This window comes from Nuphar pumila, chromosome 15, assembly GCF_984573655.1.
Source record: "Nuphar pumila chromosome 15, dmNupPumi1.hap1.1, whole genome shotgun sequence".
In the NCBI taxonomy this organism is placed as follows: domain Eukaryota; kingdom Viridiplantae; phylum Streptophyta; class Magnoliopsida; order Nymphaeales; family Nymphaeaceae; genus Nuphar; species Nuphar pumila.
Window position 1 is genome coordinate 78,369,875 of NC_143263.1, and position 16,323 is coordinate 78,386,197.

Consider the following 16,323-nt stretch of genomic DNA (forward strand, 5'->3'; position numbering starts at 1 on the left):
AGCTCTCTCTCTCGTGCCTTTGTTGTTCAATGTTGTTGCTGAGGGTCTTGTGATCTTGCTTAAGCAGGCTGCGGTATCATGTTTCATTGATCCTTTGTAGGTTTCAGACTTCTCGGGTCATATTCTTACTTATGCTGATGATATGATTATTTTTTATCGTGCAAATGTTAAGCAGATGCTTAGGTTCAAGCTTATCATTCAGTTCTTTCTCTCTCTATCGGGGCTTTCTCTAAATAAGACCAAATGCTCTATTACCATGTTCAATGTTCATGCCAATATGCTTGCAACTGGAAAGATAATTTTAATTGCACTATTTCTGACATGCCTATTATGTACCTGGGCTTGTCGTTACAAGTGAAGCACCTCTCTTCTGCTGTTAGGGCTCCGACGCTTAAAAAAATGAAGCACAAATTGCTTTCGTGGCAATCGTCTTATCTCTCTATCGCTGACCGTCTAACCTTAGTCAGACATGTTCTTTAAACTATTGCAGAATTTTTCATGTCTATGTTTGTGATGCATGTGAGAGTAAAGAAACAGCTGACGCGCTTGCTGACAGGTTTTCTATGGTCTGGGTGTCAACTCAAGGGTAAGCATCACTTGATTGATTGTCGTTCGGTGGTCTTACCTTGGTGTATGGTTGGTTTAAGCATTCTTGCGCTCAGACTATGAAGCATTGTTCTTGTCGTCAAGCAATGTTGGTTGGCCCACCAACCGGATAACCCTTGTGCTCGTTTGCTTCTTGCTAAATATGTGGCTCCTGCTCTTATCCCGGTTCGTCTGGGAACCAGGGGTTTGACGCTCTCGCACTGACGTAAATCGTGGTTGAGGGTTTTAACCTGCTTTAGAGACCATTTTGAGGACTCCGAAAATTTTGGTCAGTGGTTGCATTGGGCGCTGGCGCCAAGCGGAAAGTTCCTCACCAAAAAAGTCTATAGATCATTGCTCCTCCCGGGGACTGATTGGTTGCCCGAGGATGTGCTTTGAGCGAAGGGTCCTTCTCCCTGTTCTCGAGTCCTGACTTGATTAATTTTGTACGATAGGATCCAGACCTACAATAATTTAAAGAAGTGAGGCATTCAACTCCCGAGTTGGTGCGTTCTTTGTCGAGCTGCAGAAGAATCTATGTTTCACTTGTTCTGGTTTTGCCCAATATTTGTAGAACTCTTTAACAAGATCTGAAGGCATCCAGAAGTGTTTGTTAAGGAGGAGTCTTTTGCGCTAGATCTAATCTTGGGCCCGATTTGTATTAAGCGGAGCACAAGGTGGAGGTTCATCTTATGAACGTGTTTACTTAGTTCTTGATGGTTTGTTTGGATGGCACAAAACGCCGCTCATTTTCTTCAACATTCAAAACCTGATGCATAAAATCTTGGTAGATGTTTATGTGATCTTGCCCGCTCCCTCCTGATGTTCTTTTTGTCTTCTGCTTTCTTTATTTGTTTTGACTTTGCTATCTTCATGAGTGGTAATGTTGAATTTCTTTCTGCTCTCTCGCTCGCTTTGCTTCATATTGCATATGTCAATATCACAATCTAGTCGATAAAGCAGGTATAAACATAGGGATATGTTCTCCTAAAGTTATCTCCCATTTTAACAAAATTCACTGGCTGACAGTAGGTTCTTTCTGATGGATGCTACATGCTGTGGAACAAGGTTACACCAGCATTCTTTTTATTTCTATTACGAGAAAATTGTAATATATGTTGATTCCCACATAGGCACATACCCATAAAAACTATGAAATACTTTGCCGACTATCTTCCGACAAGGTGGAAGAAGATTTGGTTTGTAGACATTCTAATAAGATCTTGTATAAAAAGATAAAGAGAGTAATGATCTGCAGTTGAGTAATCACCACTCTAACCCTTGTTCCTACTGCCATCGGCAGGTTTATCTGAAACTAGGTACTACAATTAGAAGGAAGCCTTTCCTTCTGCGGCTGCTGTCCAGTGCAACACTCGACAACCGGAGCCCCGCCAGAGCCAACGCTCACAGGCCAAGAGTTGCAAACCAAGCACAACAAGAAATTGGAGCAAGATGAGGGCAGGACAAACATATGTGAAACAGAAAGAGTTTTCTTTTATTCACAAAACTCGTTCAGTTACACTGACACATCCTTTGACAGTTGACACACATTTTTGACAAGTGATCGATACATGAGTGGAGAAGCGAGCGAAACAGAGAGCAGCAGTTTCTTCACTTCTGCGCAGCCTTAGATGCGCTGATGTCGTCGGCGGAGCTCTCCTCCACGATGTCGATGACCCTCGCTTGCCTCTTCCCCTCCTCGGGCAGCTTCGAGACGGTCACCCTCAGTACCCCGTTCTCCAGGTGCGCCTTAATTCCCTCCATGTCCGCGTTGAACGGCAGACGGAACTGCCTCCAGAAGCTGCCGGCGGGCCTCTCCGCCCGGTGCCACTTCTCCCCCTCGACCTCCTCCTCCCCTTTCCTCTCTCCGCTGATCCTCAGCACCCTCCCTTCTTCCATCTCGATCTTTATGTCCTGCTTCTTCACCCCTGCACACCACCCCATCCATCCCCTTCAGAATTCTTCTTCTTCTTTTTTCCCCTCTCTCTCTCTCTCTCTTGAAGATTGGGCAGCACCAATCGCATAACAACAGAAAAGGAAAGAAGAAAAAGAAAGAAATCAAATCTAGGCAGAAAACATACCAGGGACGTCGAGAGTGATGAGATGGGCGACAGGCGTCTCCTTCCAATCGACTTGGGCAAGGGCTATGTTGGTGTCTACAGATTTGGAGACGGTGAACGGGGACTGCTCCAGCAACCTGAAGGGGTCGATGGTGTCTTGGGGAACCATCATATCCCACAGCCTGCTGTAGGGCAGGAGCCCCATCGCCGACGGCAGGAGGGCCAACCCCACCAGGAAGCCTACCAACACAAGGAATGAATCCCTCATCTTCTGTCTTTGTCTTTTTTACCTCCTAACAACAACAGAGAAACTCAGAACACAAGAGAGAAAGCCTGAAACACGAGAACGATTTTGCTCACTAGTACTTGATTTCTATTGGAAAAGCGTGAAGACTAGAGGGGTTATGTATAATGAGACGGTGACAGTGGGGGTTGTCTCTAGAATCGTCCCTCGAGGCTTCGTTTTTGGCTCATCGACACATGGATCAAGAAGGTAAAGGAGAACTCTAGACCCTTCTTTATCGGTGAGAGAGAGACTTTTTCTCTCCCTCTCCAAATGACTTGTTTAATTTATAATATAATAATAAATTATATATTTATTATTATTTTTTTAATAAATTAAACAAAAATTCTTGACTCTCCCGAGTGGCTGAGTTGGACGTAGGGTTACGCGTAACCCCAGTTTGCCTTTCAAAGGATATGCTCCGTCTTAAATTGATATTGTTTTACTTGAAAATCTCTCTCATTTCATGCTCCAAGAGATAAATACAGAAGTCTCAAAATAATTTAGAACTCAAATCCTATTGCATATGGCATTGAAACAATGTATTTATTTTGTAAATGTGCTTGCTTGAGCTTTACTGTACACGTTCAGAGTCTGTTCTATTATTTTCAATTTAAAAAAAAATGTATTTTTGAGTCGAGCTCAGCTCAACCCACCACAAGAATGAACCGAGTTTGAACACCCTCTGTTCGGTAGTTCGGATCGTTTATCGGGCCTAGTTCTAAACTTATTGCTCGTAAGCCAAATTGCTCATCCATCTGCACTTCATATTAATGTTAAATATATGCAAAATATATTTCCGACTGGTTAAAAATCACACGTGAGCTGAGCCAAGCCAGGCACTCGTTATTTATGTTTGACCTGTTTAGCCTATTTCACGAGCTCTTTGTGAGCTAAAAATGAGCTGAGCTACAAGTGGCTTGTCTCATTTCCCAGCTCTAAAAGCCAATCTTGTCAGTATCGGTATTGGCCCTGAATCGTTTGGCCAATGACTCAGGTGAATTCGGCGCCGATACCAATTCTCAAGTAAATCGGTCTGAATCGGCTAAAATGTAATTAAAAAATATTGTGTCAATGAGAATGTGACACAAGTTAAAACCATTAAATTAATATAAAAAAATTTAATTTTAAGAATTTTTTACATTTAGGTTAGTATCGTATCGATTTTCTACCGATACAAGCAGATACGAACAACATTGCTGGAAGCACCTTAACCTAAAATTGGTTTTCAATAGATTTTTTTTTTGTCTTTGTTTTTTGGCCTGAACATCAACCATGATGTACCAGTTGGTTAGATGAAGTGCAGAAGGGTCCACATAAATTATAGTAAGAAACTCTTAATCTAGCCACAATGTTCTCAAAGGGGTGCATCTGACCACAGCTCAAATCGTCAATTCATGGCGTGATACAGGCAAATACCTTGTTAATAGATATACTTATCTCTCTCGAAAGGGACAAAGGTGCTAAATAACTTAAAAAAAAACTCTTATCTCTATATTACGAGGAAAAGAACACCTACATTGGTCAATGCTGTTATCAGAGAGAGAGAGAGAGAGAGAGAGAGAGAGAGAGAGGGTTGAGTTTTGGGTTAGTGATAATCCAAGTAAACTTCTCTTTTTTCAATTAAAAAAAAAAGATAACCCAGCTAATCTTCACGGAAATTGGTTTTGATTAACAAAATAAGGTGTGTTTTTATTATTTCCAAAGCTTAGGTGCATTTTTTTATAATTGTCAAAAAGTTTGGTGCATTTTTTACCACAAAACAAAATGTAGACGGTTAGCCTTATAAACCAGATCGAATATACTCTTTTTTGGTACAAAAATTATCCATCTGGAAATTTATCGTGGTTTCCGCAAGGAGAATCCAAGATGAATAGCATGGTAGCATCATTGCATTCACCTGATATCTGGCCATCACTTGAATTAGCCATATCAAAGTCACTGAAGCCTGGAAAATCATGCTAACAAAAACAGAAAACAAAGTTCAACTCAGAAACCATCAAGTAATTTTAATGGTGTATAGCATTCTAAATAAATATATAAAGAAAGGATGTAAAGAGACCAATCATAGAAATCTGGAAGCGAGGATGAAGCACAAAGATGATACAAATGACCAAACAAAACTCGCAAAATTTTTGCCAGAATAACCCAAAGGTGTCTGCTAAAGCCTGAGAGAAACACTCTCCTAATGTTGAGAGAAATTTTTGGAAACGGGATGCTTTCAGCCAGATATCACCCCTTGTTGGAGTTGGCGTAGACACATTTATGTTCATCTTCTGACCACTTATTTTGCGGAAATGTTGATTGATTTCATCATGCCTTTCAAACTTCACATGGTGGCAGTTTCTGTAATATTTACTGCAGCTTTCTCAAGGACTGCCTGGTTATCTACTGCAGCTTGGATATGAAGCTGTACAGAACCGCCGGAGTAGTCATGGTAGAAAACATACTTGTTCACGTATAATGATGACTTGGAGGGAAGTACAAAGGACAGCCCCTGATTTATAGGGCTTCCAGAAATGCTAAACTCCATCAATGATTCAAACTCGGTCTCCTGCATCAGAAAAATTAAGAGCATGAAGTAGTAATCAAACAACAATTTGATGCCCCCAACCTACAAATCCAGAAAAAGAACAACATACCTGACACTGCCTCTGCATCAAGTTATAATCAAGGTTTTCACAGCCAGCCATATGTAACGTTTCTAAAGATTTCACATTCTGTAGGCCATAGATGGCAACAAGCTTCTTGCAAAATTTTACATCCAATTTCTTTAAATCCCTCAAGTTTGAGAAATCAGAGAATTTTTCCATAGCACTGCAACCACTGGCATAGAGTTCAATTAGAGGTGAAGGAAGTTGAGGTAGAGACTGAAGCCTCATGCAACCTTTTACATTCAATTTCTTCAGTTGGGAAAGGTGTCTAATGGAATCTGGAAGCTGTTCCAGTAACTTGCATTTCTCTAGTGATAGCCAATTTAGTTTCTCTAGGTCTCCTATGGAATCTGGCATTTCTTTCAGTGATTCACAATCTACCAATGTTAGCTCAAGGAGGAACTTCAGGTTGCCTATGGAATCAGGTATCTTCCTTAATGAATGGCATTGTCCAAGAATGAGCTTTTCTAGGGATTCCAGCCTTCCAATTGGATTAGGCAGCTCCTCCAATGATTTGCAGTGAACTAAAGAGAGAAAACTAAGGTTCTCCATATCTTTAATGGAATCAGGGATGCTTTTTAATTCATAGAAGTCATCAAGGACCAGCTTCACGGAGGAAACCATTCTGGCAATGGAATCAGGTAGCACTTCCATGTATCTGCATCTGAGTAAAGAGAGCTTGCAGAGGTTCTTCATGTTTTCTATTGAATCAGGAAACTTTCTTAATGACCAGCAGTCATCAAGAATGAGCTCCTCTAATGCAAAGCACAAATGTTTGAGCACTCATTTAGTCTAAGGATTTTAAGATCACTCAATTAGCAAATACTATCAGGTAGTTCTATCACTGATTTACATCTCCGCATGCTCAACAAAACCAACTCCGCGATAGCACGTAGCCTTCATACGTATAAATTGTATCAACCTTTTATCAATCATTGTGTTAATCGCGATAGGAAGACCGTAAAAGCAAATCATAATTTTCACTGTACACAACGCTAATCGCTTTTATGATTTTTATTTACGAAGGCCGAACATTACAACGATTTGTTCAGTGGCACTAGTGTTTTACACTTATTAAAAAAAGAATGATACATTTATAGAATTTCACGAAATATTGTGAACGAAATATAGAATATCAACTGTTACTTAAATCGATCTGTACTTTACTAATTATAAAATATCCTATCACGATTTACAACCACAAATCGAGGTAATTGTTGAATTTTTATTTCAACCTAGAGAGATTTACATAATTTGTATACAGTCTTACAAAATTTGTATAAACAGTCTATAAAATCCTTTACAAATCTTTGTACATCATATTACTCCTGGAGGGTCGCGTCGTTTGTTGCCTTTTAGATATTCTTTTCATTTGAGATTTTTTCTCTTACACAATTAGAAACTCCATCAAATTTTTGCATAGTTTTGTACAGAATCCTGGTATATCATCATGCAACAAAAAGGTAATGTGAGTCCAATATATAAATTGAGTCCCCAATAATATAGGATAATAACACATGTTTAAGTATAGAACATACAACGTCGAAATCAGGTTCTCATCCATTGTATATTGCTTCAATATACTTCATTACAAATACGTCACAATCGACACCATTATTTTGTAAAGGAGCATCGTGTGCGTAGTGAAACCTTCACTCACCAATGTTGACACCCAAGACTTCTTTGACGAATCCCTCCTGTGGTTAATGCAGAATCAAGTAAATTTTGGGCCACCGTACAAGATACGATACACTTATAGATAGAAACTTATCAAATGAATAATATCACATTGTATACTAATGTGAAAGTCCAATGACTTGTAGCACCATATTTGTTTTTTTCGTAAATCCATCACGTATAAGACCCAATGCTCACAAGATTGCTACAATGTAGGAATCAATATCTGCAAATCGATAATAAAATATCTTACAAATCGATGTAGACATTCATATTGATAGCTTAGAATCAACATACAAATCAATATTAAGAATCAAAACAATGTCTTAAATCGATATAATATCTTGGACAACAGGTTTCTTCACTTACCTTTTCACTTGACCAAAAGTATCTGCAGTGATCATCGTTACTATAGCATTGTAGTCCATCTTGAAATCCAATGGCGTATGACAGTCGGTGGACAAAACTCTGTTGAACAAAACAGTGATAATAGTAAGGTTAAAACACGAAGCAACAAGAGTAAATAAAAAAAATAAACATACAAGAGAACCGATATATCATGAAATAAGGGGTGACGACACATCTAGTATTGGTTGCGTTGCTTTGAATATACATGACAAAATCGTATATAGTCTGTTTGCAATAAATATGCATGTGTTAACATACATACCCATGGCATAAGTAAATATATAACTAATAGTGGTTTCATACGTACAAAATTACTGATAGTATTTCCTTCTGCAAATTCATCTTGTAGCTGGTTGATGTTATCTTGGAGCCCTTTGCTGAGTTTTCGGGCACCTTTTATTGTGGATGTTCCACTAACATTAGCAGAATATTCAATAAATGATATTTCAATTCCTTTCTACACTACACAACACAAATCGAATATATGCCATAAAAGAGACAATTTTTGAAGAAACTCATCATGAAGTTTAGAAAATATATGCCTGATTTGCCATCGCTGGCTGTGTAGCTATCGTCGTCTCCTTCCTCGCCATCGTTGGCCGTGTAGCTGTCATCGTCTCCTTCCTCGCCATCGCTGGCTGTGTAGTTGTCGTTGTCTCCTTCCTCCCCATCGATACCCCTTTTGCGACGAAAGCAGGTTATATGTTTGACGCACGAACACGTCGTTTATAAAGAAAATGTTGGTTCATCTATTCCTTACTTACAAAGCAAAGCAAAGCGACACCCTCTTGAACTTGTACGATGTGTCATTCATTTATAAAAGAAACATCATTTCACATACAACTCATTTTTAAAAACCGCATGCAAATAAATTTCATTGCGCATTAATTAAATTAAAAAACATTGTTTCATCTGCCTTTTAAAAAACTCATTAACGCAATAGGACATATCGTTCATATAGACAAAGCTCATCAACGTAAATCATGATATCAAGAAAATCGTTCATATAGCCTTTATACGTAAAAATCGTTTCAACCTTTTATCAATCATTGTGTAAATTGTGATAGGAAGACCGTAAAAGCAAATCATAATTTTCACTGTACATAATGCTAATCGCTCTTATGATTTTTATTTACGAAGGCCGAACATTACAATGAGACAAATTTTGAAGAAACTCATCACGAGGTTTAGAAAATATATGCTTCGATTTGTGTACATGTGCATAAAACCCTAGTACATGTAAAACCCTAATATAGATATGTGTAAAATCCTATTCTATGTAAAACCCGACCCAACCCGTGGTCCATGTCTAATACCCGAATCTATTTAACAACTCTTCCTCTTTTCTGCGGCAACGCAATTTTTTCTTCTTTTTCTTTTTTTTTCTCCTCCGCCTTCTTCTTCCTTCTTCTTCTTCCTTGTATACCGGAGCAAGCATAAATATTCTGCATGATAGACAGGGAGTGATGTTGATGACCATCTATTTGATCTATTTCTACTGTTGTACACTCCATCGTTCACAAACCATCCTTTGCAGTTGGAAAAATATCTGCCTAATCTTTGTTATACTTCATGACAAATATGCTAGTCGTGCGGGCTGCATCTTCTCTGCCTGTTGGGATCCATACCTTGTGCAACTTGTTCAGTTATGCCTCAAAGCTTTCTGCACTAGCAAGCTGAATTTCATACGTACCAGGATTGCACTCGAAGCACATCAATATTTAGACGTAGGAGTGATGCTGATGATGATGTATGTTTTCTTTGATGATGATGGTCATGTATTGTATCTAAGCCAAACCATTGGTCATGATGTATTGTAACTAAATACTCATATTTTTTGTAAATGAATGTGGTTGTAAATCATGTCGATTTGTAGTTATGAAGTTACCGTGATAACGATGTCTTTGTGAATGATGTCGATTTCTATTTATGAAGCTACGTCGATTTGTATTTGTGAAGTTACCTCAATTTATAGTTTACTAAGTCTAAACATCATGTCAATTTGTTTATTGTTTTCTCTTTCCACCTTTTATGAATCAGTCATTGTGTAAATCGCGATACGACATATCATTCACATAGACAACACTCGTAAAAGCAAATTGCGATAGGACAACAAAAGAATTATACCCAAAAACCTAAACCCTAAAACCCTAAGCCCTAATTTGGTTGTAAGCCAATCGGTATCAAGCAAATTGCGATAGCACGTACCCTTTATACGTATAAATCGTTTAAGTTTTTCATCATTGTTTGTGTAAATCGTTTCAGCCTTTTATCAATCATTGTGTAAATTCCGATAGGAAGACAACTCATAAAAGCAAATCATAATTTTCACAATATACAACGCTAAATGCTTGTTCGGTTTTTATTTATGAAGGCCGATTATTACACTGATTTGTTCAGTGGCAATTGTGTGCTACACTTATTAAAATAGATTTATACACTTATAGAATGTCACGTTACAGAAAAAAATTATAGAATTACAACAAAGAATTATAGAATCTCAACAAATAATTATCAGGACATCGATTTGTATATATGAAGTTATTGCGACAATGATATGACTTTGTTTGTCTTTGTGAATGAGATCGATATGTTTGTAAAACCCTAATATAGATCTGTGTAAAATCCTGTTCTATGTAAAACCCTACTCGACCCGTTGTCTAGGTCTAAACCCCTAATCTATTTAACATTTCTTCCTCTTTTCTGCGGCATCGCAACTTCTTCTTCTTCTTCTTCTTTTTTATCCTCTGCCTTCATCATCTTCTTCTCCTTCTTCTTCTTCCTTGTATTTTTTTTTCTTCTTTATTCTTCTGTGTTCCTTCTACCTGTGCTTGATAGATGGGGTTTGATGCTGAGAACGTAGTTGTTTCACGCCGTGAGGAAAGATCTGTATAATCTTCGATGATAATTATGGTGGTTATCTTCTTTGTATACATCGACATATTCATGACACATACGACTGTAGCGTATTTGTTGTGAAGTATATTGAAGCTTACACAGAATATAACAATGACAAATATGCTACAGTCGTGCAGGTTCCATCTTCTCTGCCTATAGAAACATATCGATGATGATGGGGTCTTATACATTCTGCAGCTTTGTCAGCTCTGCCTTGAAGCTTTCTGCACTTCTCTCTAAAGTAGTGCACAACAGTTTTTGATATACTCCATCGTTCGCAAACCATACTTTGCAATTGAAAAAATATCTGCCTAGTCTTCGATATACTTCATGACAAATATGCTACAATCGTGCGAGCTTCATCTTCTCTACATGTTGGCATCCCATATATTCTGCAGCTTCGTCAGCTATGCCTCGAAGCTTTTTGCACTAGCAAACTGGATTTCATGCACACATGGATTGCATTTGAAGCACATCACTATTTGGAAGTGGGGGTGATGTTGCTGATGATGTCTGTTTTATTTGATGATGATGGTCATGTATTGTGTCTAAGCCAAACCATTGGTCTTGATGTATTGTAACTAAATACTCATATTTATTATAAATGAATATGGTTGTAAATCATGTCGATTTGTATTTATAAAGTTACTTTAATTTGTATCGTTAAAGTTACATCGATTAATACTTAACTAAGTCTAAACATCGTGTCGATTTGAAACTTAACTTGAAGTTACATTTATGAATCAACATTGTGTAAATTGCGATAGGCCATATCGTTCACATAGACAAAGCTTGTAAAAGCAAATCGCGATAGGATAAATATTGTTATACTATGAAACTTAAAGAATTATGGTTGTAAGTCGATTTGTATTTATCAAGTTACATAGATTTGTACTTTACCAATAAACATCGTGTCAATTTGTTTTTTTGTCTCTTTTCACCCTTTATCAGTCATTGTATAAATGACGATAAGACAAATCGTTGTACATATACTGTATTTCAATCGTTATACCAAATAGTGTCTCATAACGATTTACACAATAACGTTTGTATCATTGAAGTTAACTCGATTTGTACTTTACTAAGTCTAAACATCGTCTCAATTTGTTTATTATTTTTCTTTTTCGCTTTTTATGAATCAGTCATTGTGTAAATCGTGATGGTATGTATCGTTCACTTAGACAAAGCTCGTAAAGGCAAATCACAGTAGGATATTCAAACATATTTGGTGGGATGGGATGTATTCGATTGTTAGATGGGTTTAGGTGGGATGGCTGTACAGATTGTGATAGAACACCTATAAAAAACAAATCGTGATCTCTTATAGAACTGGTTGCAAGCCAATCGGTATCAAGCAAATCACGATAGCACATAGTCTTTATACGTACAAATAGTTTCAGCCTTTTAGCATTTTTTGTGTAAACCATGATTGAAAGATAGCTCGTAAAGCAAATCATAATTTGTGCAGTATACAACACTAAACGCTTCTTCAATTTTTTTGTAAGGGCCGAACATTACAATGATTTGTTCAGTGGCACTTGTGTGTTACACTTATTAAAAAAAGAATTATACATTTATAGAATGTCACGTTATAAAAAAAATTTATAGAATTACAACAAAGAATTATCGGGATAAAAAAATCACCTAATGCTTATTCAGTGACACTTGACGACTCATATGGACTATGGCATATAAATCGTCTCTTTCTTTTCCTCGATGGCCTCTTGGTTCCCTCGATCTTATTAAAACCACTGGTAATCATCTCTACCAGTGTACTATATTGTGACCGCATTTGTCTCCCTAAATTCCTCACCTGCTTCTGTAACTCCTTATTCTCCCTCTCCAACATCTCTAACCTTGTGACAGAGCCTACCTAGTTTTTTGTGAACTGTATTCGCTCCTCATCGTGTACTGCAATTGAGGAAATTGTTATTGTAGCCGGAGGGATACAATGAATATTTTTTTATGCTGGGAGACAACATGATGGGGGACAGGAGGGACACAAGGGTTTTCAACATTTCGATGCATGGGTTCCCAATATTTTTTAAAATAGTTGGGGTCATATTATCGTTCTTTATAATCATATGCTATGGCACAAACACCTCTTTTGTACCAACTATCCAATTGTTCCCTGAAGCATTCATGCCAATTCACGTTCTTGACCCCACCACTATTCATCTTCCTTCTCACTTCCTCAGGCTGCTTTGGGGTAGACTGTCCCAAGTCAGCTTGTAGAAGAACTCGACTACCATGTTGTAACTCGGCTTTAGATTTTCTAAACAGCCAAATATCGCAGCCAGATAGTCTCGCAGCCTCAGCAACAATCTCTTGGTCCTCGTCCTCCCCATCTCTATATGGTCTTCACACAACTTGTACATTGAAGATTATGGTTTAGGTATAGACATAGTTATTCATGCTAATAAATGCCAAATATTAAAATGATTTATAATAATGAGTGCTAAATATATTACAACGATTGTTACAAATAAGAGCTTTGTATTAAAATGATTTACACTAATGAATGCTACATATTATAACGATTTACAATAACGAATGTTAAATGCTAAAACGATAATGCTTTGTACTAACGAAGACAAAATCTTGCAACAATCATTACTTAAGAATGCTAATGATTACAACAATTTACACTAAAGAAAGTTAAATACTAAAACGATAATGATTTGTACTGAGGAATACAAAATTTTGCAATAATTATTACTTAAGAATGTTAAACATTAGAATGATTTGTACTAACAAAGACAAAATCCTGCAGCGATGATTACTTAAGAATGTTAATCATTTCAATGATTTATACTAATGAATGATAAATGCTGAAACAATTTTAAACCATTTACCTTATTTAATTATAGACCATCTAAAATGAACTTAGCATTATCCTCCTTGACATTTATTCTAGCTCACCGGCCGATCTTTGAAAAACCACAAATCGCAGGGCCACACTGAGGACGCAAGGCGACAATATGCTCTCACAACAAGGCCTACAAAATCAATATATTAGTAAGACTATAACCTTCAATGATCTTAGTCTACAACTACTAAATATGTAATAAACATTTACCTAGACAAATGGCCAAAACCCTAAAATAGTTTTTGTACCCTTACTCGCACAGTAAAGTTGATTGTACAAGTATGCGAGCCTAGCAGCATCCTATGCATAGTTGTTGACTTCATCTACGTCTTCCAAGAACTACAACCATAGGTAACTTAACCTCGAACCAGACAAATCTGAAAATAAAGTAAGTCCAAAAAAATAAAGAAGGAAGCCACACAACTCTTGGTCAACTCTTTCAGATGCACATGTAGTTGACCTACCTTCCCATTTATTATAGAAAGAAGAAACTTTCATCGATGTCGAATTGTTTTCAATAGAAATACATTGACCCCAGTCCTCTATCGACATTCCTAGAAGGGCCGTACACTTGTCTCTTGCGTTATAGTTTGAATCCCGTAATATGACAACACTTCCATAGCACTTAAGACATGTAATTTGTGCCACATCTTCTAGGGTCATGGTGATCTCAAAAGAATCAAACTGGAATGTGTTTGTCTTATGATTCCACTTATTTACCAGGTGGGTCATGGTGTTCCAACACGTTTCAAAATAATGCTGGTCCAGAAGGCCACCGAAGTGCATATTTCGTAATCGATCTTTTTGATATTCACTCAGTTGTCTGTACCACGATAGAACTACATGCAACTGACACTGCCCTCTGAGCTTTTCACCTTATGCTCTACTTCTCTTCTGAACTCCCTGTAACACAAAATAGCATATTATTCGTATCAAATAAAAATTAGTCCCATTTATACTTCTACACGTCGTTGTACACAATAATTGCTATATATAATAATCATTGCACACTTGCTATCACAGTAATCGCTATATATAGTAATTACTATCACAGTAATCGCTATACATAATAATACTTATAACAGTAAATCATTCACAGTAATCGCTATACATAATAATACCTATCACAGTAAATCGTTTACAATAATCGCTATCACAGTAATTGCTATACATTGTAATCGCTATACATAGTAATCGCTATCACAATAATCGTTATATATAATAATACCTATCACAGTAAATCGTGACAGACATGAGTGGTTTACGTACCTTGGTCACAATTTTCTCTTCTTCATCCCCTCCCTCTATCCTCTGCCTTTCTTGTTGCTCTATCATTCGCTTCCCCTCCTCCCTTCTCTGCCTTTCTTGTTTTCCATTCATTCTCTCCTACTCTGCCTTTCTTGTTGCTCCTTCGCTCCGCTGCCTCCCTCCTCTGTTTTTCTACTTCTTCCTTCCTTCGTCTCATTCCTCTGTTTTTCTACTTCTTCATTCTTTCGTCTCCCTCATCTGCTTTTCAATTTCTTCCTTCCTTTTCCTTTCCTTCTCTTTCTCCTCCTTCTTTTTCCTTTCTCTTTCTTTCTCTTCCTCTTCCTTTCTCTTTTCTTATCTTCCTCATCCTCCTTCTCCTTCATTTGCCTTTCCTTCTCTTCCTCATCCTCATTCTCCTTTCTTTGCCTTTCATTCTTTTTCTCGTCTTCTTTCTCCTTCCTTTGCCTTTCCTTCTCTTTCTCGTCCTCCTTCTTCCTTTGCCTTTCCTCTTTCATCTTCATCATTTGCCTTTTCTTCTCTTTCTCATTCTCCTTTTTCTTATTTAATTGCCTTTTCTTTTCTTCCTTCTCCTCCTTATTCTTTCTTTGCCTTTCCCTCTCCCCCTCCTCCTTCTTCATTTGCCTTTTCTTCCTTTGTTTTTCATTTTCCTCCTTTTTCTTCTTTATCTTTAGTTTTTCCTCATCCTTCTTCCTTTGCTCTTCAGCCTCAATATCTGATGGATAATGCTCTGCATTATACAATTCCAACGCTTTGTCCCTGTCTTTATCATTCTCAATCTTAATTATATTTTGGTACCTTTCATATAGCTCATATATATGGGACTGGCGGATAATTTCTTTAATAGTCATCCCATCAAACGACAAGGGTTTTCTTGTCTTACAAGTTTTAGTCATTGCTAACCTGCACAACACATAAATTTAATCGCATCATTATATGTTACAACTGCCTTCTCAAGTATATAATATTACAAATTATCTCATTCATTAAACAATCATCAACATTACAAACCGTCACAATATTTGGCTTCATAAGTAAACATCGTTGTAAGATTTAGCAAACTTAAGCACAAATCAAGGTAACTTCATAAATACACATCACTACTGCTTTAAATATATAAATCGTTGTTGCTTCAAACTTATAAATCATTGTAGAAATTGCAACCTTCATAAGTACATATCGTTGTAACGTTTAGGCTTCATAAGTAAACATTGTTGTACGATTTAGCAAACTTAAGTATAAATCGTGGTAACTTCATAAATCATAAATACACATCGCTACTGCTTCAAACATATAAATCGTTGCTTCATCGAACGTACAAATCATTGTAATTAAATGTATAAATCATTGTTGCATTCCAATGTACAAATTGTTGTAGAAATTTAGCCTTCATAAGTACATATCATTGTAATGTTTGGCCTTCATAAAAACAAATCGTGCTAACTGTTTTTCGATGCCCAGAAGGTGGATAAGTACAAATCGATTTGTTTCAGTATAAAAATAGGTGTTATTTAGCATGAATAGTACAACCAGTTGTAAGATTTAGCATTCAACTTACAAATCAATTTGTTTACATAATGAAACCTTAAACGAAACTCACTGAAACGCTATGAGTTTTAATAA

The 16,323-nt window shown here is 37.1% G+C and overlaps 1 protein-coding gene across 1 annotated transcript; it reads right to left on the minus strand.

Moving 5' to 3' along the window:
• Window positions 1-2,059: 2,059 nt before the first annotated feature.
• Window positions 2,060-3,132, minus strand: LOC149815693 (22.7 kDa class IV heat shock protein-like). The gene is made up of 2 exons (XM_089989740.1): window positions 2,667-3,132; window positions 2,060-2,513 (listed from the first exon to the last, which is right to left on the minus strand). The coding sequence occupies exons 1-2, from the start codon at window positions 2,911-2,913 to the stop codon at window positions 2,197-2,199; spliced, it is 564 nt and encodes a 187-aa protein (XP_089845866.1). The 5' UTR covers window positions 2,914-3,132; the 3' UTR covers window positions 2,060-2,196.
• Window positions 3,133-16,323: the final 13,191 nt, after the last annotated feature.